At 53.6% G+C, this 23,522-nt stretch overlaps 2 protein-coding genes and 1 long non-coding RNA gene across 27 annotated transcripts in view; 2 read left to right on the top strand and 1 right to left on the bottom strand.

The window, feature by feature from the left end:
• The window catches only part of CRAMP1 (cramped chromatin regulator homolog 1), a 65,877-nt gene extending 44,941 nt beyond the window's left edge, over positions 1 to 20,936 (bottom strand). For 3 of the 14 annotated variants that reach the window (XM_063796425.1, XM_063796429.1, XM_063796430.1), the window contains exons 1-4: positions 20,362 to 20,583; positions 18,299 to 18,645; positions 7,112 to 7,305; positions 906 to 1,059 (exon numbers count right to left, since the gene is read on the bottom strand). In XM_063796425.1, coding sequence (XP_063652495.1) covers positions 906 to 1,059; positions 7,112 to 7,305; positions 18,299 to 18,644 — 694 coding nt within the window. In that variant the 5' untranslated portion in view covers position 18,645; positions 20,362 to 20,583. Of the gene's footprint in view, positions 1 to 905; positions 1,060 to 7,111; positions 7,306 to 18,298; positions 18,646 to 19,058; positions 19,138 to 19,208; positions 19,227 to 19,798; positions 20,334 to 20,361; positions 20,586 to 20,637 lie in introns of those variants that run through there. The other 11 variants (XM_063796427.1, XM_063796432.1, XM_063796428.1 and 8 more) reach the window with 8 other exon arrangements.
• On the top strand, positions 7,235 to 7,650 carry LOC107968765 (uncharacterized). Its single transcript, XR_001710180.3, has 2 exons — positions 7,235 to 7,322; positions 7,527 to 7,650. It is a non-coding gene; the product is annotated as an uncharacterized LOC107968765 (long non-coding RNA).
• Positions 20,937 to 21,189: 253 nt separating the features above from the next.
• The window catches only part of IFT140 (intraflagellar transport 140), a 102,634-nt gene continuing 100,301 nt past the window's right edge, over positions 21,190 to 23,522 (top strand). For 2 of the 12 annotated variants that reach the window (XM_054668642.2, XM_016929149.3), the window contains exons 1-2: positions 21,190 to 21,327; positions 22,457 to 22,646. The gene's annotated coding sequence lies outside the window, so the exon portion shown is untranslated. Of the gene's footprint in view, positions 23,460 to 23,522 lie in introns of all 12 variants that reach the window. The other 10 variants (XM_016929151.4, XM_016929150.4, XM_054668646.2 and 7 more) reach the window with 8 other exon arrangements.

Below are 23,522 nucleotides of genomic sequence, written 5' to 3'. Positions count from 1 at the left end.
CCCAAAGCTCCAGGCAATGCTGATGCACCATGGTCAAGATGCCATAACCCACCCAGAGGACACCACAGGAATGGCCAAGGCGAAGGACTTTAGGTCACCACGAGGCACAGGCAAGGGCACAAAGAGTGGCAGTGTGGCCACAGTCCAGGTACCCTGGGTCAGAATGTGAGACATCTGAAAGAAGGCTCAGAAGGCAGAGGGGTGCTCTGGGGGTACATCTGGAAGGACCATGCTGTGTGTGAAGCTACAGGAATGAAGAGCAGGGCCCAGCACAGGTGCGCTGCTGGAGAGGAAGTTCTGATAGGCGGAGGCAGGAGACAGCTAAGACTCCCAAGGACAGAGATGGTGATGGACAAAGCATCATCCAGAGAAGCCACCAGTAGCCAAAGGGTGCTCTGAGCCAGAAGCCAGAATTCTACCTGGGGATGACTTGGTCCCGTGACTGAACGAGGGCCGACGCAGACCTGGGTCCCAGCGTAGAGGGCGAGAGGCCTGGGAAGGCTGGCCGTCCCCCAGGAAGACCAGTGCCAGGCACGGTGCCTGCGGCCCAAGCCCCCCGCTGGACCATGGTGCTATCATTTGCAGTGGAGACCACAGGCTTCAGGTGAGCCAGGGACCCAGAACTCACGCACACTCAGAGCCACTGGAAACACACAAACCATAGCTCAGAAAAGCAGTGGTAAGAACCCTGGAGCATGGGATACGGGCCACTTCCTGGCAACTTGGTTTGACCGAGTTAGACAGCACACAATCAGCCAAAGCGCTGCAAGGCGAGGAGCCCCAGGCCAAGCGGCTGGTGAGAAAATGCCAGAAAGCAGGTCCGGCGGGCTTGCTGGAAGCTGCGCTCTGAGCAGAAGCCAGCCCTGCCTGTGGGCACCCCCGAGCCTGGCCCGTGGCACACTCACCATGATCAAAGTCGATGTACTTGGTGATCTTGTGCCAGGTGCGGTAGTAGAAGTGGCGGACCTGCTCCTTGTTCTTCACCATGCTCGCTGGCTTGCCTTTCTTCTTGTACTTCAGCGCAATGTTGTTCTGAATCGCTTCAAAGTCTTTCCCATGCTGGAAAATAAATTCCATGATAAATGTAGAGGGGTTAAAACAATGCAGCTTTCTGTGTTAACTAGACCCTTTCCAAGGTTCCGAGAAAGGAGAAAGGAGACAGTCTGCGGTCAAACAAGCAGCCCTTCCAAGCCCTTATCTGTGTATGAACTTGAACTTCGACTCCCTAGAACCTTAGGTTTTAATCAGGATAAAGGAGCAATGGAACCAGGAACAGAACGATCAGAGCACATGGATACCAAAGAGGCAAGCACCCCAGACAGGAGAAACATAAAGCTCATCACTTGGACAAATGGCTTAATTGCTAGAGTTCTTCACAGATAATGAAATGAGACACCTCCATGAAGAAAAGCTCTGGAAGAGAAGCAGTTATGGCTCTTAAAGAACAGATCAGAAACATCCTCACTGCTTTAATCTGACAAAATATATTCCATATTCAAACAAGGACAGCAAACGTGAACATTTAGTAAGTGAACCGCACAGACTATACTCTGATTATACCTGGAGGCCAACCCTTCTTGGAACGCTTCTTTGCAAAAGCTGAGTGTGACTTAGATTTTCAGAAGAGAACTTGTGTTCCACAGAACAGCCTCACCTCAGTGCTGCTTCAGGCACTGCCATAGAGAACCTAGTGTTCGATCATCTCATCAAAGCCAAGCTCCTAAGTACTGGAAGGGCTCAGCAGTAACCAGCATCCTTAGCGCCCAGGTCTTGGTTTCTAAATACCACTTTGCAAAGGGAAGCTGGGCTCCCAGGAAAAACAGCCAACTGCAGAGCAGCAAGCAGCCGCTGAGTCTGGAATGCCTGACGGCACCAGCACACGAGAATACACTGGCAGGCGATGGGGACGTGAGAAGAGGATGCAGGAGCCAGCATGAGGCTCCCCAGTGGCCAAATGGGGAACCAACGGGGCGAGAAAGCCGACAATGGCATGGTGGACCATGGCCCCCAGAATAAAGCCAACATCTGTGAGTCTACATGGGTGTAGGTAACAGAATAACTGCACGTGTGGGGGAGAACGCAGGGCTCTTCTTGGCACAGGACTTCCAATCAGCAAACACAGAAAGAATAAAGGAAACAGAAGGTCCTCACTGGGAGCAAACAGCACAGTAACAACTGCTTCAGGGAAAAGGCAGCGATGGCTGCTGAAATCAGAGAGAGCAAAGAATGATGAGAAACATGGTATTTACACAGCCTCAAGGCCAAGCCATGACCCAGCCACGGTGAGACCTGGCAGACGCTGCCTAGGGCAGCGACCAAGGCAAACACCACCAGGACGGAGACAGAAAGAACACCACGGGCCGCCAACTGGATGCGCCAAGAAGGACACGGTATCACTGCTGTGGAATTCTTGACAGAAATGCGTACCATAGAATCATGAGGAAACTGCAGATCAACCCAAACTGACACAAGGGACATTCTACAAACCAACATGCTGTGAGTCTCCACAAGTGTTGAGGTCATCAACGACAAAAAAAACATGCAAACAAAAAACAAAAACCCAGGAGCTGTCCCAGGTTACAAGAGACTGAGAAGTTTGGGCAGCCGAGTGCGGCGCAGCGTCCTGGCCAGGATGGACCTGAGTGGGACCCTTGTTAATCTGAATACCGCCTGCAAACGAGCAGGCAGTATTTCTGTGGCAGGTCTGTGCTCATACCCTCACAGTGCGGCTGCCCTAATGCTGTGGAGGCAGGGTGGAGGGGACCTGCTTTGTGCTGTTTTTGCAACTTTTAAAAAGTCTGAAATGTTTCAAAACGAAAAGTTAAGGGAGCCAGGTGGTGGCTCGTGCCTGTAATCCCAGCACTTTAGGAGGCTGAGGTGAGAGAATTGCTTGAGCCCAGGAGTTTGAGACCAGTTTGAGCAATATAGTGAAACCCCATCTCCACAAAAAACTTAAAAATTAGCCAGGCATGGTGGCACATGCCTGTAGTCCTAGCTACGTGGGAGGCTGAGGCAGGAGGATCGTCACTTGAGCCCAGGAGGTCAAGGTTGTAGTGAACTAAGATGGCAGCCCTGGTGACAAAGCAAGGTGACAAAGCAAGACTGACTCTCAAAAAAAGATGTTTTTTAAATCAAAAAAATAAAAAACATGCTGATGGGGGGTAAGGGGTAGTAACTGGGGAGCAAGATCCTCAGGGAAATGAGAACCTGGGGACTGCTGGGGTGCTGGCCCCCAACCCTGTCCACCTCAGAAGACTCTTGGCAGCTGGGGGACCGTGAGGTGAGCTGGAGGGGCCAGAGGGGAGGTGGCATTGTGCTTGACACACTGACACATTTTAGGATCTGTAACTCCCAGCAACACAGGGGCTGAGGGAGGTGAAGACAGAAGCTGCTGTGGGCTGGCGGGTGGGGCTGGAAGGCTGGCACCCCAGTGTGGGTGCAAAAATGAAATGAAAAATTAAAAACTTTAGAAAAAGTAAAACGTGTTCATTGTTTTCAAAAGGAATGGCAGATAAAGCATAAAGAGGCGAAGCAGCACGTGAAAGGCCTTCCTGCAGGGTCCAGGCAGGCCCAGCCCTCCCCACGCTCCCTGGGCCTCGGCAAGAACCACGATGAAGCAACTTGACGGCCTCTGCATGTCACTGCGGGGTCGTCTACTCAAGAGGTTCCCTGAGAACCCGGGTTCCAGGCCTCCTGCTCACGTGTTCTTAACCTCTGCTGCCTCCTAAAGTCCCAGGGCATCTATGTCGCGCCTGCCGTGTGTCTCCAAGGCAGCAAGCCCCACCAGACAGAAGCTTTTCTGTATTCTCAGTGTGGCGAGAGTGCTCTGTCCTGAGTCAGGAACCAGATATATACACGGTAACGGCAATGAGAACAAAAGACGGGCAGGGCTGAAAGTCTGAGAGAGCTGTCTGGAGTGAAGAGAGAGAAACCTGCAGTGTCCACAGAGCTGTGGAGATGGTAACAGGCTGAGGATGCCCCCGGCTGCCTGTACAGAGACGGGGAGGGCCTAGGTGGGGACAGAGAAGGGGAACACTGCGAAGCACAGAGGCCAGAGCTGAGGCCGCAGCCATTATGCAGACAGGGAGAAGGAAGCACAGGCGCTGGCTGTGTGGCTGTCAGGTAGGAAATCAAGAACTGTATGGCAAAAACAAGCATGGACGATGGACGGATATAAGCAGGAACAGGAACTTGAAATGAAGTCAGGGCTGGGTCTGTGCAGACCTGCCACAGAAATGGAAGGGTATTCAGAGGAAGGAGGCGAGTGCCCTGCCACAGGTGAATGCCCGCCCTGCCAGAGGGAGAAGTCTGGACGGGCCATAACTGGACGGGCGCGAATCTGAGCATGCCCAGCACTGCCCAAAGTAGGGTGTGCAGGGGCAGCACTCTCGCCTGAGGAGCAGCTGAAGCAGGAGAGAATTCAGCCCATAATCAGGAGTGACCAACTGAGGCCCAGTGATGGCGGTGGGGTCCCTGCATCCAATCAGGCCCCAGCCAGCCTTGCTGCACCCCTCCCAGGGAGGCATCAAAAAGGCAGCGGTGGCCATGACAACATGGCAGAAGCCGCACTTCTCAGAGCAGAGGCCTGTGCCCAGTCACCGTCACCCCACAGCTCGAGGGTTCACAGTCACACCTGCCACCGGCCAGTCAGCCACACATCAAGACCCCACCAGAAGGCCACCTAGTTTTGATGAGACACACAATGCAGAAATGAAACGTGTTAGGCCAGGTGTGGTGACTCATGCCTGTAATCCCAGCACTTCAGGAGGCTGGGGCAGGTGGATCACCCGAGGTCAGGAGTTCAAGACCAGCCTGACCAACGTGGCGAAACTCGGTCTGTAATAAAAATACAAAAATTAGCCGGGTGTGGTGGCGGGCGCCTGTGATCCCAGCTACTCAGGAGGCTGAAGCAGGAGAATCGCTTTAACCCAGGAGGTGGAGGTTGCATTTAGCCAAGATCGTGCCACTGCGCTCCAGCCTGAGCAACAAGAGCGAAACTCCGTTTCAAAACAAACAAACAAAAAGTCCTTTCTCTTGCCCTCGCTCTTTCTCATATACAAACTCAGATACAGAGAACCCACAGCAGAAAGCATTACATGATCAGAACAGCCAACTATTAATTATGATTACTAGTTCAGGATTTCAGAATCCTCAAAAAGCATCTACCCGATAGAAAAACTCTAATGAGCAGCTTAACCCAATGGGAAGGACACGAACTGAACTGCTTGAATAAGGGTAAAGGGTGGATCATTAACAAGGAACTCCTCCTCTGCTACCTTTAATGGACAACCACATCTCCTGCTCCCAGGCACCCAGACCCTCTTGCAGAGGCTGCAGTCTTGCCAAGGAGGAAGGGCCACACCACAGGAGTAATTGTTTCAGGCAAGAATCAGCAATGGTTGCTGATTCTGAAAACATTCCAGGAATCGCAGGTCCTCCAAGACCAACAAACAGCTTAAAGGCACGATTTGGGGCTTGAATCTACACAAAACCAGCCTCCTTGCTGTACTCTAGAACCCTCCAAGGGAAGAAAAGGAACACACGAATGTGTTTAAATGGCTTCATATCTACTGCAATGGGACTCATGCACACTTCTCTTTGGACAATCAGAATCAAGCCACACTGCCACGGCAGTCCGATCCACCTGGGGTGGGCAGAACCTAACCTGCAGCCCAGGGCGGGAGCGACCCTGGCCACAGCATGCACCGTAGTCAAGTCTCATGCCCACATTTACGAGTGTCTCCTTTTCTAATGCCTCTCTTAACATCTCCTTCCAGAGCCTCCATTTCTTTCTTGAGCATTCTGCTTCCCAGGCTTGACAAGACTTCTCCATCACCCCAATTAATTAGCTATTAAAAGAACAAGGCTCCTGGGAGGCCAAAGTGGGAAGATTGCCTGAGCTCAGGAGTTCGAGACCAGCCCGGGCAACACAGTGAAACTCCGTCTAACTAAAATACAAAAAATTAGCTGGGCGTGGCGGCGTGTGCCTACAGTCTCAGTTACTCAGGAGGCTGAGGCACGAGAATTGCTTGAACCAAGGAGGCGGAGGTTGCAGTGAGCCCAGATTGCGCCACTGCGCTCCAGCCTGGGCAACAGAGTGAGATTCCATCTCCAAAAAAAAAAAAAAAGAACAAGGCTCACCGATCACGAACCTAATTCTAATACTGTATGCCAAAGAAGCAGTCTAAAGTATGAAGCGTGCACACCGATGTTCACCACAGCGTTACTTACGACAACAGAATCTGGAAGGATCTCAGTCATCCTTGACCACACAGGAATGGCCAAGCAGAGCAGTGGCTGGCCAGGGCCTCGAGGGCCACCCTGTCTGGTGCAGCTCTTCAACTCTGCCACTGCAGTGGCATCAGCCGCAGACAGTACATCGACCCTGGCCATGGCTGTGCTCCAATATGATGTTTTTACAAAAGCACACAGTGAGCACACAGGCAAGGAGAATATTTACAGGCGTTAAAAAAAATACAGAGCAAAAGAGCTATGAAACACCATGAAAAACGCAAGCAATGTTAATTAAAAAGTATGCTCACAATAATTACAAGGATTTAGAAAACAATAATGCAGGTGAAACTGGCCAGCAGGGAGCACGGGCATTCACTGGGCGGTGGGGTCAGGGAGTGGCTTCTCTCCATTTTTAGGACTTTCCATTTTGTCCCAAGTCAGCAGCAACATCTCGTGAGGTTTCTCAGCTACACTGACCCCCGAGGCAAGCACCGCCTTGTGCCTCCCCTCAAGAGGCCATCCCGCCTAAATCAGCCCACTCAGCACAAAGGGAAAGCCCTGAAACAAGAGGGCCTTCAGTCAAGAACATCTTTGAGAGACAAGGGGTGAGAATATCCAAAAGGAAATGAAGGAAACACACAAAAACACCTCCTCACAGACATCTCACCAGTACTAGCTTCTAAAATCTCAATGAGGAGATAAAACAGCCAAGGTCAGTGGGCAAGGCCTAGAGCCCACATCAGCCTCCGCCACTGCGGGGGTCGCCCAGGAATCTGTGTTCTAGAATCTAACAGCAAAGAGGAAGCACGGGGAACAGAGGGCAGGGCTCCGAGAGGGACGCCCAGGCTGCCTGGCCGTGCCTCCACAGCCTACTCACCTCGTACAGCCCCTCGAAGAAGGTGTTCTTGTCCTCTGTGCTCCACGACTCCCACTGCCGCCGGACCTTTTTGCCTTCTTCCTTCTCGCCACCAGAAGACCCTAAGTTCCGGGAGGAGGAGCGCGGGCCCCCTGCAGGGGCAGCAGGGGCAACCCCAGACACATTTCCAGACGATGATCCACCACCTTCAGCCCCTTGGAGAGAAAGCACCGTACAGTGATCTGTTCCAGAAAGCTGGCGGGCTGGGCAGGGTAGAGGGCCGGTGGGAGGGAAGGGCCCACTGCCCTGAGGTCCCACTCCACACTCCTCAACCGAGGATGCTGGCAGGCAGCACCCAGGACCCACGGCACCAGCGAGGCTGCTTAGGACTGCCAGGATCTTTACCTGGCCAAATGACCCTCAAATGTTTTTACAGTTAGAAAAGGAGCAAGATTTTATGTGGAACCATGTAACAGCACAACGACGCTGCAGCCTAAGACGCCCTGTCCACAATGGAGACAGAGATCCCTTCCCTCTGCAAAATGAAGCCTCACGTCACATTTCATGCGTGTTTCTTTTGTAAATGAGGTTTTTGGTTAAATATTCTTACCATCTTTTCAAATAAGTAGGTTGAGATTCAAAGTCAAGGAAACAAACGTGTAAACCACCACCTTCTTTTAGATAAAATCAGTGCTTCAGAATATGAACCGTTCAACGCCTAAGAATCTTTAGTCTTAAAATTCCTTACCCTCAATCAATGTCCACCAACAAAACGTAGCGTTCTGAGAATGACCTGATAACCTTGCAAATCCTATTATAGCATCAGTTCCCAATCTCATGCCAAGTCCTCTGAGACCAAGGAGGGAAAAGCCCAAGACGACCCCAAGGAGGCTTCATTCCCCAGCTGTGGACCGAGAACCCCGGCCAGGCTCCTCCGAGACCGGAGGCAGAGATGTGGCAGGAGTCAAAAGACCACAGAAAAAAACTTTTCATGGCCTAACACACTCCTCCCACCCATTTCAGTTCCTCCTCGCAGAGGGAGCGGGAACTGTCAGCATATCCCTGTGATAACCAGGGTTCTCTTTTTATGGAACTGCAGGACCATAAAAAGCTGGGAAACCTTCAAACTCTGAAACAAAAATGCTTTAAAAATCAAAAACCGGCTAGGCGTGGTGGCTCACTCCTGTAATCCCAGCACTTTGGGAGGCTGAGGCGGGTGGATCACTCGAGGCCAAAAGTTCGAGACCAGCATGCGCAACATGATGAAACCCCATCTCCACTAAAAATATAAAAATTAGCCAGGCGTGGCCAGGTGCAGTGGCTCACGCCTGTCATCCCAGCACTGTGGGAGGCTGAGGTGGGCAGATCACAAGGTCAAGAGATCGAGACCAACCTGGCCAACATGGTGAAACCCCGTCTCTACTAAAAACAAAAAATATTAGCTGGGCATGGTGGCACACGCCTGTAGTCCCAGCTACTCGGGAGAGGCTGAGGCAGGAGAATCGTTTGAACCTGGGAGGCAGTGGTTGCAGTGAGCCGAGATCGCGCCACTGCACTCCAGCCTGGCTACAGAGCAAGACTGCATCTAAAAAAAAAAAAAAATTAGCCAGGTGTGGTGGTGCACGCCTGTAGTCCTAGCTACTTGGGAGGCTGAGGCAGGAAAACTGAATTGCTTGAACCCAGGTAGTGGAGGTTGCAGTGAGCCGAGATCGCGCCACTGCACTCCAGCCTGGATGGCAGAGCGAGATCCTGTCTCCAAAAAAAAAAAAAGCAAAAGCCAAGCAAATGTAGATTATTGTAAAAATGCTTTCCTAATGAGATAATCACAGGCTTTTCCATCCAGATCTGCTTCTTCATCGACCCAGAAGCGGGCCCTGCCTGGGCAGCCACATGCAGGCTGGAGGCTCAGTGCCTCACCTGGTGGGGGTCTGTCTCCAAATTTGGAGGTGGAGGTTGCAGTGAGCAGAGATCGTGCCATTGCACACCAGTCTGGGCAACAGAGTGAGACTCAGGCTTAAAAAAAAAAAAAAGAACTTAAAAAAGAAAAAAAAAACTCAGCCTCTCAGTCACGCCAGCCCCATTTCTGGTAGTCAATGTCCACATGTGGCCATCGTTGCAGAGAGAGCTACCAGACGGTGCTGCACCTGAATGTCCAGCACTCACAGCCCAAAACACACTGGCATGGAATAAACAACGAGTTCCAAGTGTGTCCCACCCAGGCCGCTTTCCGGCTGCTCCATTCCCAGCCTGCACAGACAACAGAAACAAAACTCAGGTATGCATATGCTCTGTGCTACCAACCAGGCTAATCAAATGCCTGACATGTTATCTGGCCCTGCCCATTCCTCACCAAACCTGGACTTAATCAACCAGGTGGTTCCCCAGAACCTGGTGCTTCCGCAGATGATGGACAGGTACAGATGCCATTTGAAACTTAACTTTTCAATACAGGGCACTCTGGCTCACTAGGAGCCTGGATTCCTCACGTGGAGTCACTTCAGCAAGGACTGCCTGTCCACCTCTGCACCACCCACAACAAAGGCTTTCAGAGCCATTTTCAGGTTCCTAAGAAACACTCGCTAAACTATCATCTTCCAAGACCACAACTTGCTAACCAGCCCTGCCGTTACGTATCAGGTTTATTTTTGCTAGCCCATGTTGGCATTAGGTATATTTGAAAAAGTAACAGACATAAATTTCCTAAAATTCCATAATCCAGATGTCTTGTTAAGTCTTACTGGATCACAGCACTGGTGATCCAAGACAAGGAGAGGGAAACAGTAAAGGCTAACAGAATGGAGTGTCTGAGCTGGACGGGCTCTCAGAGGTGGACAGGAGGCAAAGGCACACAGGAGATGTGAAAAGAAGGCACAACAGTAAAGGCAGCTCTGATGAGGCTGGTGAAGCAGCACTCACTCCTCAGAGGAGCAGGCCACCTCCCAGCAGCCCGAGGCTGGTGTGAGGGGTTCACCCTTTCCTTCTGATGTTTTAAAAATGACACATCCTCAGTAGAGGAAAGTAAACCAAGATGAACATTCAGAAAAGAAGGCAGGCCTGAGGTTGGGAGTTCAAGAGAAGCCTGGACAACATGGTGAAACCCTGTCTCTACTAAAAATACAAAAATTAACCGGGCGTGGTGGTGGGCGCCTGTAATCCCAGCTACTTTGGGAGGCCGAGGCAGGCGGATCTCTTGAGGTCAGGAATTCAAGATCAGTCTGGCCAATGTGGTGAAACCCTGTCTCTACTAAATATACAAAATTAGCCCCATGTGGTGGCGTGCACCGGTAGTCCCAGCTACTCCAGATGCTGAGACAGAAGAATCACTTGAAACTGGGAGGCAGAAGTTGCAGTGAGCCGAGATCTAGCCACTGCACTCCAGCCTGGGTGACAGAGTGAGAGACTGTCTCAAAAAAGAAAAAAAAAAAAAAAAAAGGAGACTGCCGGGCATGGTGGCACACACCTGCAGTCCCAGCTACTTGGGTGGCTGAGGCAGGAAGACTGCTTGAGCCCATGAGTTCAAGACCAGCCTGGGCCACACAGGGAGACCTTGTCTCTACAAAACAAAACAGACAGAAAACCCCAAAAAACAGACAAGAAAGCAAATCGCCCCAAGTAACCTTTTCTAATATTTGGTGCCCATTATTCTAGACTTGGAGTGCTTTTTTGGTTGCTGTTGTGTAAGGAGGCTTGCTCTGTCACCCAGGCTGGAGTGCAGTGGTGCAATCCTGGCTTACTGCAAGCTCTGCCTCCCAGGCAGTCAATTCCGGCACCCAGCCTCTTGAGTAGCTGGGATTATGGGTGCACACCACCACACTGGCTAATTTTTTTGTACTTTAGTAGAGACGGGGTTTCACCGTGTTGCTCAGGCTGGTCACGAGCTCCTGAACTCAGATAATCCTCCCGCCTCAGCCTCTCAAAGTGCTAGGGTTACAGTCGTGGGCCACTGCGCCCGGCCTAAACTTGGAATGCTTTTTAAAAAACAATCACAAACTTCAGAGCAGAAACTGAAGGTGGCCTCTGGTTCACCCCTAAAATTTCAGATGCAGAAGTGGCTTCACTGCTTGACCTCGGCTCACTAACGGAGTACAGCACAAGCGAAATGAAATAGAAAGTGGGACCAGAGACACCTGGTAGAATACAATGATGACAGCCTGGGCGAGGCCACCTGACTCAGCTCAGAGAAATTCAGATGAAAACAGAAGGTGATGACTGAAGGGGAAGACAGAGAAGCAACAAGAAAAATGGGAGGAGAAAGGCAAGAGACGGAAAGGTAAGATGATGTCAACAACACTAGGTGGGCTTCTCTGGGTGCAGGACACCCAGCAAAAAGCAGAAGGCCAAAGCCAGGTCCATCTGTGACTGTTGCTGAGCCCACAGAGGCTGAGTGTGGTCTGCACAATGAGGAGAACCATTGAGAAGCCTGCAGGGAAGTGGGGTGCAGAAGCAGGATCGCCAACTGCGCTCTTTGAAAGCAAGAACCGTGTGGAACTTCCCCACACCCAAGCCTGGTCCCAGGCCTCACACACAGCAAGTGCTCAGTGACAGCACAGGGTCCCACGGAGCCTAGATAAAGGGCCTCCCCAAGCTCCCTCTGCCCCTCGGCAGCCCCAGACAGCACACCCCAGGCTGCTGGGACCCAGGTCCTCCCAAATGGAACCCACCTTCCTGCTTAGCCCGCGTCAGTGCCACAGTTCTCCAGAGGCCACACTGCCACCTGCTTTCCCCTTCCCATCCGCACCGCGTGTTTCCCAAGCCAGCTCTGTGCCGCCCAAGTAAGACAATTTCAACAGCCTCTTCTCAGGTCTCCCAAACCCCTAGCACCTGCCACAGCCTGCTGTGCAGACAGTGCAGTGAGGGCACAGCCGTGTGGCCCCAGCGCACCCTCCCAGCTGCTGGCCCCCCACCTAGCTCCAGACAGGCCCTACCACCTATTCTTTGCAACACGTCCTCTTCCCCATCACATGTCCTGGGTTGGTCTGGAATGCCACCACCTGCACCCCTTCATGTCACCTTAAGAAGAAAAAGTATCCATATCTTTCAACTGGGGAAGCTGAGGCACGGGCTGAGTAGGTCACCCACAAAGCCACACAGCTGCTCAGTGCCCAGCAGGCCTGGAAGTAACAGAACCTGTATTTAAATGGCACCTTTAAAATGCATTCAAATGCCCTGCTTCTTCCTGTCCTCGCAATGGGTAGTTATCTCCATTTTAGAAATGGGGAAACTTTCAGAAATTATTAATAGCATTATGTCATGTAAAAAAAAAATGAAATGGGGGAAACTGAGGCTTTAGAAGCCCCAAAGTCACCAGGCAGCAAGAACCACGCAACCTTCTCACTTAAAACCCAGGCGTTTCCCATGCCGTGCCGTCAGAACAGCTCTGAAAGCCAAGCAGCGCACACTGTCCTGTCACAGAGCTGGAGGATCGGGGTCGTGGTGGGGGAAACCAACCTCAAAGTCCCTCCCTCAGCCTGGGAAAGGTGAGAAGTTAAATGACTCGCCGAAAGGCACGCGGCTAATAGACAGCCAGAGCTGGGCCTTTGGAAGATGTCTGTCTGGACGTGAGAGGTCAGACGCAGAAGCCCAGTGACACCCTGTCATCATCTCTAACATCAATTCACTGTCCTGGAGCACTCTTTCTGCGGTTTGGTGAACTTCCTTCAGAGGGTTAGGAATAGTAAAATCAAGAGTGACAGAACACCAACTGCGAGGGAGTCAGCGTCTGGTCTGGAGGTGAGAGGACTGCAGTGAACACACCCGTCTCCCCCATGCTTCACTCATTTCTCAGCTAGAAAGGCACTGGCGACACCCGCTCGTGGAAGGGCATCTCCAGACTTGACCGTGCCCCAACCCCAGCGCCGGGAAACGTCCTCATGGCCTACGTCTGCAGCATAAGACAGCAGGGACCCTTCCCAGGAGGCCAAGGATGGCGCAGAAACTGCAGAGGTCCAACGCGTCCACCTCCAAGTCTCCTGAGGCATTCCGTGCCTCTCCTAACACATCGCATCAGATGCTGGTGCCAGCAGCTCTGTTCTTGGAGCCGGAGTTGTGGGTGAGGGCTGGGTGGATACCATCTCCAAGGTCACATGGGGGGACTCTTCAAGCAAGCCAAGCCGCAGGCAAGGTGTCATCTCAGATGAGTTCTGAGCCTCCCCTACCCAGCCCCATCGTCATGCACACGCAGTGGTGTCGCTCCATCCTATACGACAGGCAGTCGGTGAGCAAACGGGGACCCCTGCTGACCTCGCGTTGTCCCATCAATCTAAAGATCTGGTCCACACTCCAGGCGTGCCTGCAAGAGCCCTGGTCAGGGTCGCCAGACTCTGAGATGTCCTCTTCCAGGTTCTGAAGCTGACCTAAAACCTAATGGTCTCCACGACACCATCTGGGAGTCACTCATACTGTCCCCTTCTGTGCCGGGGCTCCCACCCTCAGTGCCTGCAAGGCTCAGCGTCCTCCTGCATGCTCTGACCAGCGCTCTCTCTCTTGAAGATTCTCCCTTTCCCCTCATACAAATATTTGAGAGAAATACAACTAGAACTCCACTGTTTATATAAAAGCGTATGCCCTCTTCATCAAATACCAGCAGATTTTCTAATTGTATCCTGTAGGTATTGCAAGATATCCCAACTAAACTACAAACTCCTGGAAATGTCTCCTTTTTTCAGTGTTTCTAACGTGGTTCTTTAGAGTTAAAAACGCTGTTGTGCTGGGCACAGTGGCTCACGCCTGAAATCCTAGCACTTTGGGAGGCCAAGGCAGGCGGATCGCCTGAGCTCAGGAGTTTGAGACCAGCCTGGGCCACACGGTGAAACCCCATCTCTACTAAAATAAAAAAAATTAGTCGGGCGTAGCAGCATGCGCCTGTAGTCCCAGCTCCTCAGGAGGCTGAGACAGGAGAATTGTTTGAACCTGTGAGGCGGAGGCTGCAGTGAGTTGAGATCGCAGCACTGCACTCAAGCCCAGGCAACAGAATGAGACTCCGTCTCAAAAACAAAACAAAAACAAAAACAAAAAACAAAACCCCGCTGTTGTTACTTATGTGACAAAGAGCTTCTACACACCACTTTATACAACGATGTTAATTTTCACATTTCTGACTTTGCTATCTGGAATCATCTCCCTGTTATATCCTTACATAAGCCACAATAAGATACAAAAATGAAAATCGAAAAGTCTACCTCATTAGACAACTTCACAACAACAGACACCACAGAAACTAGTTTTAATACCAAAAGTATACAGGTATTTGAAAAGCAGCTCAGCCTTCAAACCAATGTTCAAATTTTGCCTTACCTACTTTATCTTTTTTGGTTTTGTTTTGTTTTTGAAATAGGGTCTTGCTGTGTCACCCAGGCTGGAGTGCAATGTCCACAGCTCACTGCAGCCTCCAACTAGCAGCCTCAGGTGATCCTCCCACCTCAGCCTCCTGAGTAGCTAGGACTACAGGTACAATCTCTTATGAGACATCTTTTTGAAACATCTAGAAACTACAAACAGTCCACAGATTATACAAAATATAAAGAGTAAATTGTGCACAGTCATTTACCAATTCCTACACACAAACGACTGTCACTTCAGACTACATTACCCTATTCTGGAGATGGTGCATTTCCCCATCCTTGATGGAACTGAAGTTCTTCGGGGTGAGTGAGGGGGACCAAAATAAGCAGAGGCTCTCTGTCCCCACCTCCAGTGTTCTCTCATCCCATCTGCCCCAGCAGAGCACCAGCATTCCTGGACTTCTACTCACCCCACAGCTAGGCCCCCCACCCCGCCAGCCTGTGCAGCCTCCTCCTGCAGTCCTGTAATCTTGAAGCTGCATGCATTTTTCATGGCAGAAACACCAGGTGCCTGTAAAACACCTTGTGACTTAAGGCAGGTGTTTATTTTTATATTTATTTATTTATTTAGAGACTGAGTCTCACCCTTGTTGCCCAGGCTGGAGTGCAATGGCGCAATCTCGGCTCACTGCAACCTCCGCCTCCCGGGTTCAAGCGATTCTGAGGCAGGTGTTTATTTTATCCAAAAGATGGACTAGTTTGCCCAGGGCTAGCTAGATCATGAACTGGCCAAATAGGGAAAGGTATCAGGAGTCTGTCTCCTGACTTATGTCTTTCAGATGGTTTCTGCAGCTCTAAGCCAAAATCTCCAGTGCGTCCCAGGGTCACGTGGGTGGTGTAGTAGAGCTGCAGGAATGTGTGTTTTGGGATTTCTGGTCTGCAGCTTACCTTCTGTTTAGGTTGAGCATGTGACTTAAACAATCTACTTCAGGTTCTGCACTCATTTAAAAGCAAAATTACAGACATGCAAGATGCCTGGCAAACAGGCACTAAATCCCAGCTACTATCGCTTTATCAATGCAAGAAGATTTAAATTTGAAACTGTACTAGAAAAAAAAAGCATTTTTCATTGAAGTCAATAAGAGTCTCTTCTTCAGAGAAAGAAAACACACTTGCATGCAGAAAAGCCAAACAAACAGACTTTCCTTTTCTCCACAAGTCCTTTCTTCCAAATTCACTGTAAGAGTCTCAGGCCCACTGAGATTGAAACTGGCCAGGGCAGTAAGTAATCAACCAAAGGAACTGCCAGTGATTGAGCTATGTATTCCTTAGGCATAATAGAAGTTACATCATTTCCAAGCGAAAAATTGAAACATGAAGTATTGATCGTTTCCTCCCTGACAGATGCTCACCACTCCAGATGCAGATTTCTTCAGAATGTAAGAGGATTCTCCCCTGAGCATCTTTCTGGAAGGTGAGCTAAAGACTGTTGTGGGGCAACTGCCACCACCTGGCCTTCTTTTCTGAAGGGTAATGGAAGCAACGACTGAGCAGAGGTCTCTCCAAAGACTGGTGTCAGAGGATGTCCTGGGCACAGTGAAGTGCCTCCCAAAGCACCGAGGAACCTGAAAGCAGAGAGCAGCAGACAGGCAGCCTTCCTTCCCGGGAAGCTCCAAGGCAGACAGTGGCCGAGAAGTTCTGTGATGCAAAGGAGACCCACTTCCTACTCCTCTCCTAAAAGCCACCATCACAGCTTAGCTTATTATTTGCTTAAAGATATATTTGCTTGTGGCCAGGAGCGGTGGCTCATGCCTGTAATCCCAGCACTTTGGGAGGCTGAGGCGGGAGGATCACAAGGTCAGGAGATCGAGACCATCCTGGCTAACACGGTGAAACCCCATCTCAACTAAAAATACAAAAAAAAAAAAAATTAGCTGGGTGTGGTGGCGGGCGCCTGTAGTCCCAGCCACTTGGGAGGCTGAGGCAAGAGAATGGTGTGAACCTGGGAGGCAGAGCTTGCAATGAGCTGAGATCGCACCACTGCACTCCAGCCTGGGTGACAGAGTGAGACTCAGTCTCAAAAAAAAAAAAAGATATATTTGCTTGCTAAAGTGGCATAATGGATATGTCATGAGGAGCACAAATTCTAATAAATTTGCATTTTATTAATATTAAAACATAATGAAAAGTCCCACGCTTCTCCAAGCCACACAATGGGACAAGAAGCAGAGAAAGAAGTGCCAGCAACCTAAGTGTGAGCCAAGCTCAGGAAACCTTCTGCACCTTAGCAAGCCACTCTCAACTATACAAACAAAAGCAAGCCTCCCCTCGTCCCAACTGCCAAAAATTGACCTGATCACTAACGTCTCAGCAGCACTTCACTTATACATACAAGTAGCCACGTACACGTCTGAGAGTGCTTTCACACCAATGCACTATTTCATTTTAGCAGCCGCACTTCAACGGGGTGAAGTAGCTGCTCTCACTCCTTGCCTCACAGGTGAGGACACCCGACAGAAAAGCATCTCCAAGAGGGTGAAGGGGCACAGCAAGGTTGGAGGCCAGGGACATGGGGGACGAATGCCGGCTGGATTCAAGGTCCAGGGCTTCTGAACCATGAACAACAAACCTTTGAAGGAACCATGGAGCTTATATGAGCTTAGACATACCTGTAACTAGCAATAAAAAACTAGTAACAAGCAAAGCCACTCATGTTTTCCAAATTGATCAGCAACTTTCACATCAAAATAAATTCATATGAGGCAAGTTTTAAATTCTGAAACATGCTAAGTTACCTTCTATTTACATCTTTAAATAAGTATACTTATATCAGAATTCTTTACCAATGAGTAAGGCCATGATTCCGGAGGCCAGCCTTCTTCGGTTGAGAATGCGGCAGGAGAAGTGGGCTTAATGGAACACATGTGGCACAGATCTCCAAAGCAGGTTCTCCATTAGTTCGTAATATATTTCCTTGTCAAAACTACCAGGACCATTCACTAAATGTAAACGAGCATTTCCCAAGGAAGGAAGTGAAAGATTTTTTTTTCACGTGAAACTCACTGGAAGCTGATGTTATATTTGCTATTTATACAAAGTGCTGCGAACATGCTCGGAAACAAAAAGAATCAAAGAGTCATTCACCTGAGTAAGGAAAAGCACAAGACTGAAATAGAAATAAGAGCAGACAACAATGAAGCACTGGCACATGGAGAACGAAACTAACATGCCGTTTTCTTACTATCTTGGTAACAGACCCCAGCTAAGTAGCAACATTCTCCATCACCTCACAATACAAGGGCGAACACTACAAGCTGCTGCTTGTTCACGTCAATCGTTTTCACCACTCTTTCCTTTCTTTGGCACAGAAGTAAACCCCAGTTGCAACTCAAAGGGCCCCATCTCTATGCCCTTCCTACTCTCAACCCAGGAGCACTTGAAGGAGAGGACAATGGGTCCAAGTCAGACCCCAAGGATCCTTTCTCCGCTTCTTACCCATCTTCCCCCCAATGAGTTTCAAAAGCCTGCTCCCTTGGTGCATTTCCACCGCCTGATGTCTGGGAAAGAGATACAGCAGGTATTTTTTTCTCTTCCCGTTTCCGAACTATTGTCCGCTGTTTGAAACAGAAAACCATAGAAAACCATCAGTGATCCTTTGGAAAGGAAACAGCTTTAAGGGATCTCTTCGACTCCCCCCCCAAAAAAGGATACTCACTGCCTCTTCAAAGAGTTTAAATATAGAAAGTCGCAGCCTCTTCGAAGGAGAGAGGGGACACATGCCCCATAAGTGCCACCCAAAGTGAGGGCCTCAGTGTAGGCCGCGGGATGGGTGAGCTAGGGTGGAGCCCGGCTGGGGCGAGGGGTTCCTCTCCCCCCGGGCACACCCCGGAGAGGGGCTGGGGTCTCCCAAGGGGACGGGCCGCCCTACCTTTTCCGCGGGGCCCCGAGCCACTGGCGTTGCCGCTCCCCACAGCGCTCGGAGGGTCCTTCCTGGGCCTCTTGCTCTGCGGCCGCACGCTGGACCGGAGGAAGTGGTGCTGGTCCTGGGGGCTGCCCTGCGGCGGGGACGGCGCCTGCGGCGCGCCGGGGGGCGCGGGGGGGCCGTCGGCGCCGGCCCGGGGGGTCTTCTCGTCCCTCTTTGTGCCGCTGCTCTCCTCGGCCGCGTCTGCGCCGCCGGCCCCTTCTCCTTCCAGGGACTCCTCATCGGCCGCCCGCTTGCCCAGCTTCTTGAGCCCGTCCTCCCCGCTGCCGCCGTCGCCCAACTTCACTGTCATCCTGCGGCCGGGAGAGGGGAGGCGGCCGGTGAGGCGGGCGCAGGCCGGGAAGTTTAGCGGCCCCGACGCGCTCTCAACATGGCCGCCGTTGTTTGTTCCAAATCCCCTCTCGGCGGCTCGGCCCGGCCCGCCCGAGCCCGCCCGAGCCCGCCGCGGCCCCTGCCGCCCCCACGCCGCCGCCCCCGGCCCTGCCCACCAGCCCGGGACCCTCCCGGGCCTCCCCGGACGCCCCCTGGCCGAGGCTCGCGTCCAGACGCCCGGGCCGGCGGCGGGAGGGCGCGACAGCTCGGCGGACCCTGCCCGGCCCCGGCCCCGGCCCCGGCCCCGGCCCCGGGGTCTATGGGAGCCCCGGCGCGGGCGCGGGTCTGGGCACGGTTGCGGGTCCGGGCCGCTGCCCCGCCCACAGCCACCTACCCGGCGGGGCCGCGGCTCATGGCCTGGCCCTGCGCGCCGGCCTCGCTCCCTGCGCCGCCTCGGCCGGCCGGGCCGCAGCCCCAGCCCTAGCCCCTCGTCCCACCCCCTCCCCGCCCCCCGAAAGGCGCGGGGCTCCCGGGCCCCGCGCACCTGCCCCACGCGCCGGCCCCCAGAGCTGGCCCTGGAGGAGGGCAGAGGAGGACGGATCCACCCCGGGACGGGAGAAACGCGGGCTCGCCTGCCCGCACGGGGAACTCCATGGTGGCCCAATGCCGCCGGCCCGCCTGCTTATTTTAAAACACACATAAAGAATAATCAGCTCCGGGTCTCTGGGAATCTTCTTCCCAGGGTGGGAAATGTGAGCTGCTGCGGGGATTTACTAGTTAAAAATGCTTTTGCAACAAAGGAGCCTGTTGCACGGAACAGGTTGGAACCACCCGGGAAAGTGACAGCCCAGTTATGTCCGGGTCCAGGTGCAAAAAGCGGTAGAAGACAATGGTGTTAAAACTCTTGGCAACAATTAATAAAATTATTGCATCAACTTTGCTACCCACCGCCCTGTAAAATGTCAACAACAAAGTGCAGTGACTAAAAATGCTGCAGCCCAGAAACCAGAGCCACTCAAAAATAAACTCAGACAATCAGGTACACACCAAGAGCTGCAGCCCAGAAACAGTCCGGGACGGGCACGTGTGAGGAAGCAAAAACGCTGAAGATTAGATTCCTCAGCAGATACTGACCCTGCGTTCAACACAACTGTTGAGAACGGGGGCATTTCCACTTCAAAGGAACACACGATCGAGGCACCAACACCAACCACGAAATACAGGGACGCGGTCGAGGACCTCTCTTTCCGAGAGATCGGGAAATGGCTTCAAAGTCGCAATGATGCCCCCACCCTGAGGTGCAGATCACACAAGGATCCGTGGCCGTTTTCTCCTGTCGGAATTGGTCTAGGGAATCTCTTGAGTTCACGCTAGTTTTAAAAAAAAACTCTGCCAAAGAACAAAACCACCCACGACAAACACCCCAACTTAAGGGATTTCGTGGCAAGACTTCCCACTCTTCCCCCTCAACCCACTTCTTTCTACTCAAGAAACCTAAACCCCCAAAGACCTCGTCTCGGGCTGAGAACCCCGCTGCCCAGGGACCTGTCCGCCCGCAGGCCACCCGGGACCCAAGCAAAACAAACTCGGCCACCAGAGTGAACTCGCCCGCTCGCCGGGCTCCACACCCAAGACGCCGACCGAGCACGGGGAAGCGCTTTTCGCCACTGAAAGGACCGACGCCGTCCAGACTTTACCCTAAGGGCCAACAAGCAGGGGGATGGCCTCCTTTTCGCGAGAACCTCCAACGAGACCGGATTTTCTCGGGGGCGCAGTCTCCTCCAGCCCCGTCCCACTCCGCACCGGCTCGCGTCTCGGGATGGGGACGCAGAAGCCTCCTCGCCCTGAGGCCAGTTCTGGCTGTACCGGGCGCTGTGGAAGCGACGCCCCCCCAACAGCGCTCTCCCGCGCCGCCCAACAGGAACCCCCGGCCGGGCCTCGCCATGACAGCCCCACCGCCCAGCCTTGGTCACCTTTTTCATCAACGCCGGGCGGCAGCCTGGCTTCCCGGGGCCTCCCCGGGTGCCCGCAGAACCAGCCGGGCCGGGCAGCCCCGGCCCCCGAGCGCCGGCTGCAGGGAGGCCGCAACGCCGGGCTGGTCGTCCGCCTCGGAAGCGACTGGTCGATCGGCGCTAGCCCCGGTACGTCCCCTCCGCGGGCCGGCGCGCGGCTGAAGGGGCTGCGGTCGCAGATACTGCCGCCGCTCAGCCTAGCGAAGCCGGCCCGCCGCCCTCAGCAGCAGTTCCGGCTACGGCGGCCGGTGGGGACCTCACGGACGGCGCGCGGGGGCGGGGCCGGGGTGCGCGGGCGCGCGGGGCGGGGCGACGAACGCGGGGGCGAGCACCCCCAATGTTTCTTCGGGCCCGTCTCCCCAAAACGGCGCCCCCATTGGCTAGCGCTGGGCGGGCGCGCTCGCACGTACGAGCCCGGTGGGCGTCGGGGGCGAGCCCGCGGCGCCAGTAGTGTTGTGACGCCAGCCTCGCGACCTTGCGGACTGTGCGTCTCTTTGGATTGGTGGACAGACAGCCAATAGGCCAGGGCCCGTGCTGTGATTGGCCGCAGCAGTGTTGACGGATACGTGAGAAGAAAACGGCGTGGTAGCTCGGAGTGTGGAATCGGGCGCGAACCTGAGTTCTGAGAAGTGTGGAAGCACGTCTGAGGCAGTTAAGCGCACCCTTTCTTGGGTGGAGTGTGTGCTTCTGCGCTACGTTAGCGTAGCCGAGCGGCGCTGGGCACTTAGTCATTTTCTTCATAGCAAGAAAGCAGAGGGGTGTTTTTCAAATTCTAGTGTTTCTTTCTTTCTTTTTTTTTTTTTTGAGACGGAGTTTCGCTCTGTCGCCCAGGCTGGAGTGCAGTGGCGCAATCTCGGCTCACTGCAAGCTCCGCCTCCCAGGTTCAAGCGATTCTCCTGCCTCAGCCTCCCGAGTAGCTGGAATTACAGGCGCGCGCCACCATACTCGCTAATTTCTGTGTTTTTAGTACATACGGGGTTTCACCATGTTGGCCAAGCTAGTCTCGAACTCCTGACCTCAAGTGATCCGCTCGTCTCAGCCTCCCAAAGTGCTGGGTTTGCAGGCGTGAGCCGCCGCGCCCGGCTCAAATTCCAGTGTTTCTTTTCCTTTTCTTTTCTTTTTTTTTTTTTTTTTTTTTTTTTGACTCGCTCTGTCGCCCAGGCTGGAGTGCAGTGGCCCGATCTCGGCTCGCTGCAGTCTCCGCCTCCCGGGGCTCAGGCGATTCTCCTCCCTCAGCCTCCTGTAGCCGAGACTACAGGCGCCACCGCGCCCGGCTAATTTTTGTAATTTTTTAGAGACAGGAGCTCGCCTTGTTGCCCAGGCTGGTCTCGAACTCCTGGGCTCCAACGATCCGCCCGCCCCAGCCTCCCAAGAGCTGGAAGCCCAAGCGCGAGCCCCGCGTCCGGCCGCCAGCTGCTTTCTGGGGGGCGCTCCCTGCCTCGCTTGGCTCTGTGGAGTCCAGGGCCCGGCGATGGAACAGGCCCTCAGTCACCCAACAGCTCAGGACACTGCCGAGCGCATCGACTTTCCCAGAAACGCTTGACCCACGCCCTCCACTCCGAAACTAGAAACGCGGAGCCCAGGGAAGGCCTGGGCCGAGACCGCCCCGTGATGGAAAGGCTCCGCCTCGGGATGCACGGGAAGGGAACACGCCCAGGAGGGGAGGATGCCGCGGTTGATCGGGGCTGTGACAGCGCGCCCTCCACACAAAGGGGACCCGGACGCAGGCCCTGCGCCGCCGTCTCTCCTAGAAAAAGCTCGTCCCGCTTCTCTCTTGCAGAGCGGAATAACCCGGCCCCCGGCGCTCGGGCCTCGGAGCCGCACGTGCGTGCCCGATCGCCTTCGGCTCTTTCCGGCCGCTCGGGGCGCTTCGGGAGTCCTCGGGGCCGCCTCGCTCACCTTCGGCTATTTCCGCGTTCCTGGCGCGCCGTTGTCCCGGCAACGCGCGGCGGCTCAGTGGCCTGGCAGAGGTGAGTGGCCTTAGGGCTAGGGCGGCCGACCCAGGTCCTTAGGAGCCAGGCCGGGGTTTGGGGCCGAGGATGTGACCGGTGGCGGGCGTCGGGACCCTCCCGTCTCCTCCCACGATCCCGGCGCCGCCGAGTCCCCGCGGCCGCTCGCGAGTCCCATCGAGGCTGGGGCGGGCTTGGCGCGGGGTCCAGGTCGCCCGTCGGACTATGGCTGTCGCCCCCGCCCGGCCTCGAATCGCGGCTGAGTCCGGTCGCTGGGAGAGTCCCTTTGGAATGGGCGGGGTGGGGAGGTGGGCGGCGCCATCACACCCCCCAGGCGAAACGGGACAAACGAGAGATGCAAAACAAAAACATTCTATGTTTGGTCACTCGCTGGGTCGGCCCTGAGGGTCGCGTTGCATCAAACCGCCAGCGCATGGCTTTTCAGTACCGTCCGCTGGATGCAGCGAGGACCCTGCGCAGGCCGAAGGCTCTGGACTGTGGCCTGGAGGGCGAGGCTTTGTAGGGTGGCCCCGGGTGCCTGCCCCCGAGAGTCCACCGTGGAGCCCCATCCCGGAGTTCCCTACTCAGCGTCACCGAGGAAGGCTACTCAAAGCCCTGTGACCCCGTGCCGCTTAGCTGAATGGGCTTAACAGATTCTTTCCCAAAAGCTGGTTTGATGGAGGCGCTTGTAGAGGCTCTGGAGACGCTGGACGCCTGAAAGTGAGAGGAGTACTTCGGTTAGAATAAATACAGTTTTTTTCCTGTTCCCCAAAGTTGATGTATTTCCCGGTTTTATGTTCCAGAGACTGGGACTTTGTTTCAAGAAAAGGAAAGGTACTTGTTTCCGACCTGAAGCTATTACAGATTGTCATCAAGTACATAACTGTTGTATTGTCA

Source organism: Pan troglodytes, chromosome 18 (assembly GCF_028858775.2).
Source record: "Pan troglodytes isolate AG18354 chromosome 18, NHGRI_mPanTro3-v2.0_pri, whole genome shotgun sequence".
Taxonomy (NCBI): domain Eukaryota; kingdom Metazoa; phylum Chordata; class Mammalia; order Primates; family Hominidae; genus Pan; species Pan troglodytes.
The sequence above is the reverse complement of the archived record's forward strand: the minus strand, read 5'-3'. Positions and strand labels throughout refer to the sequence as shown.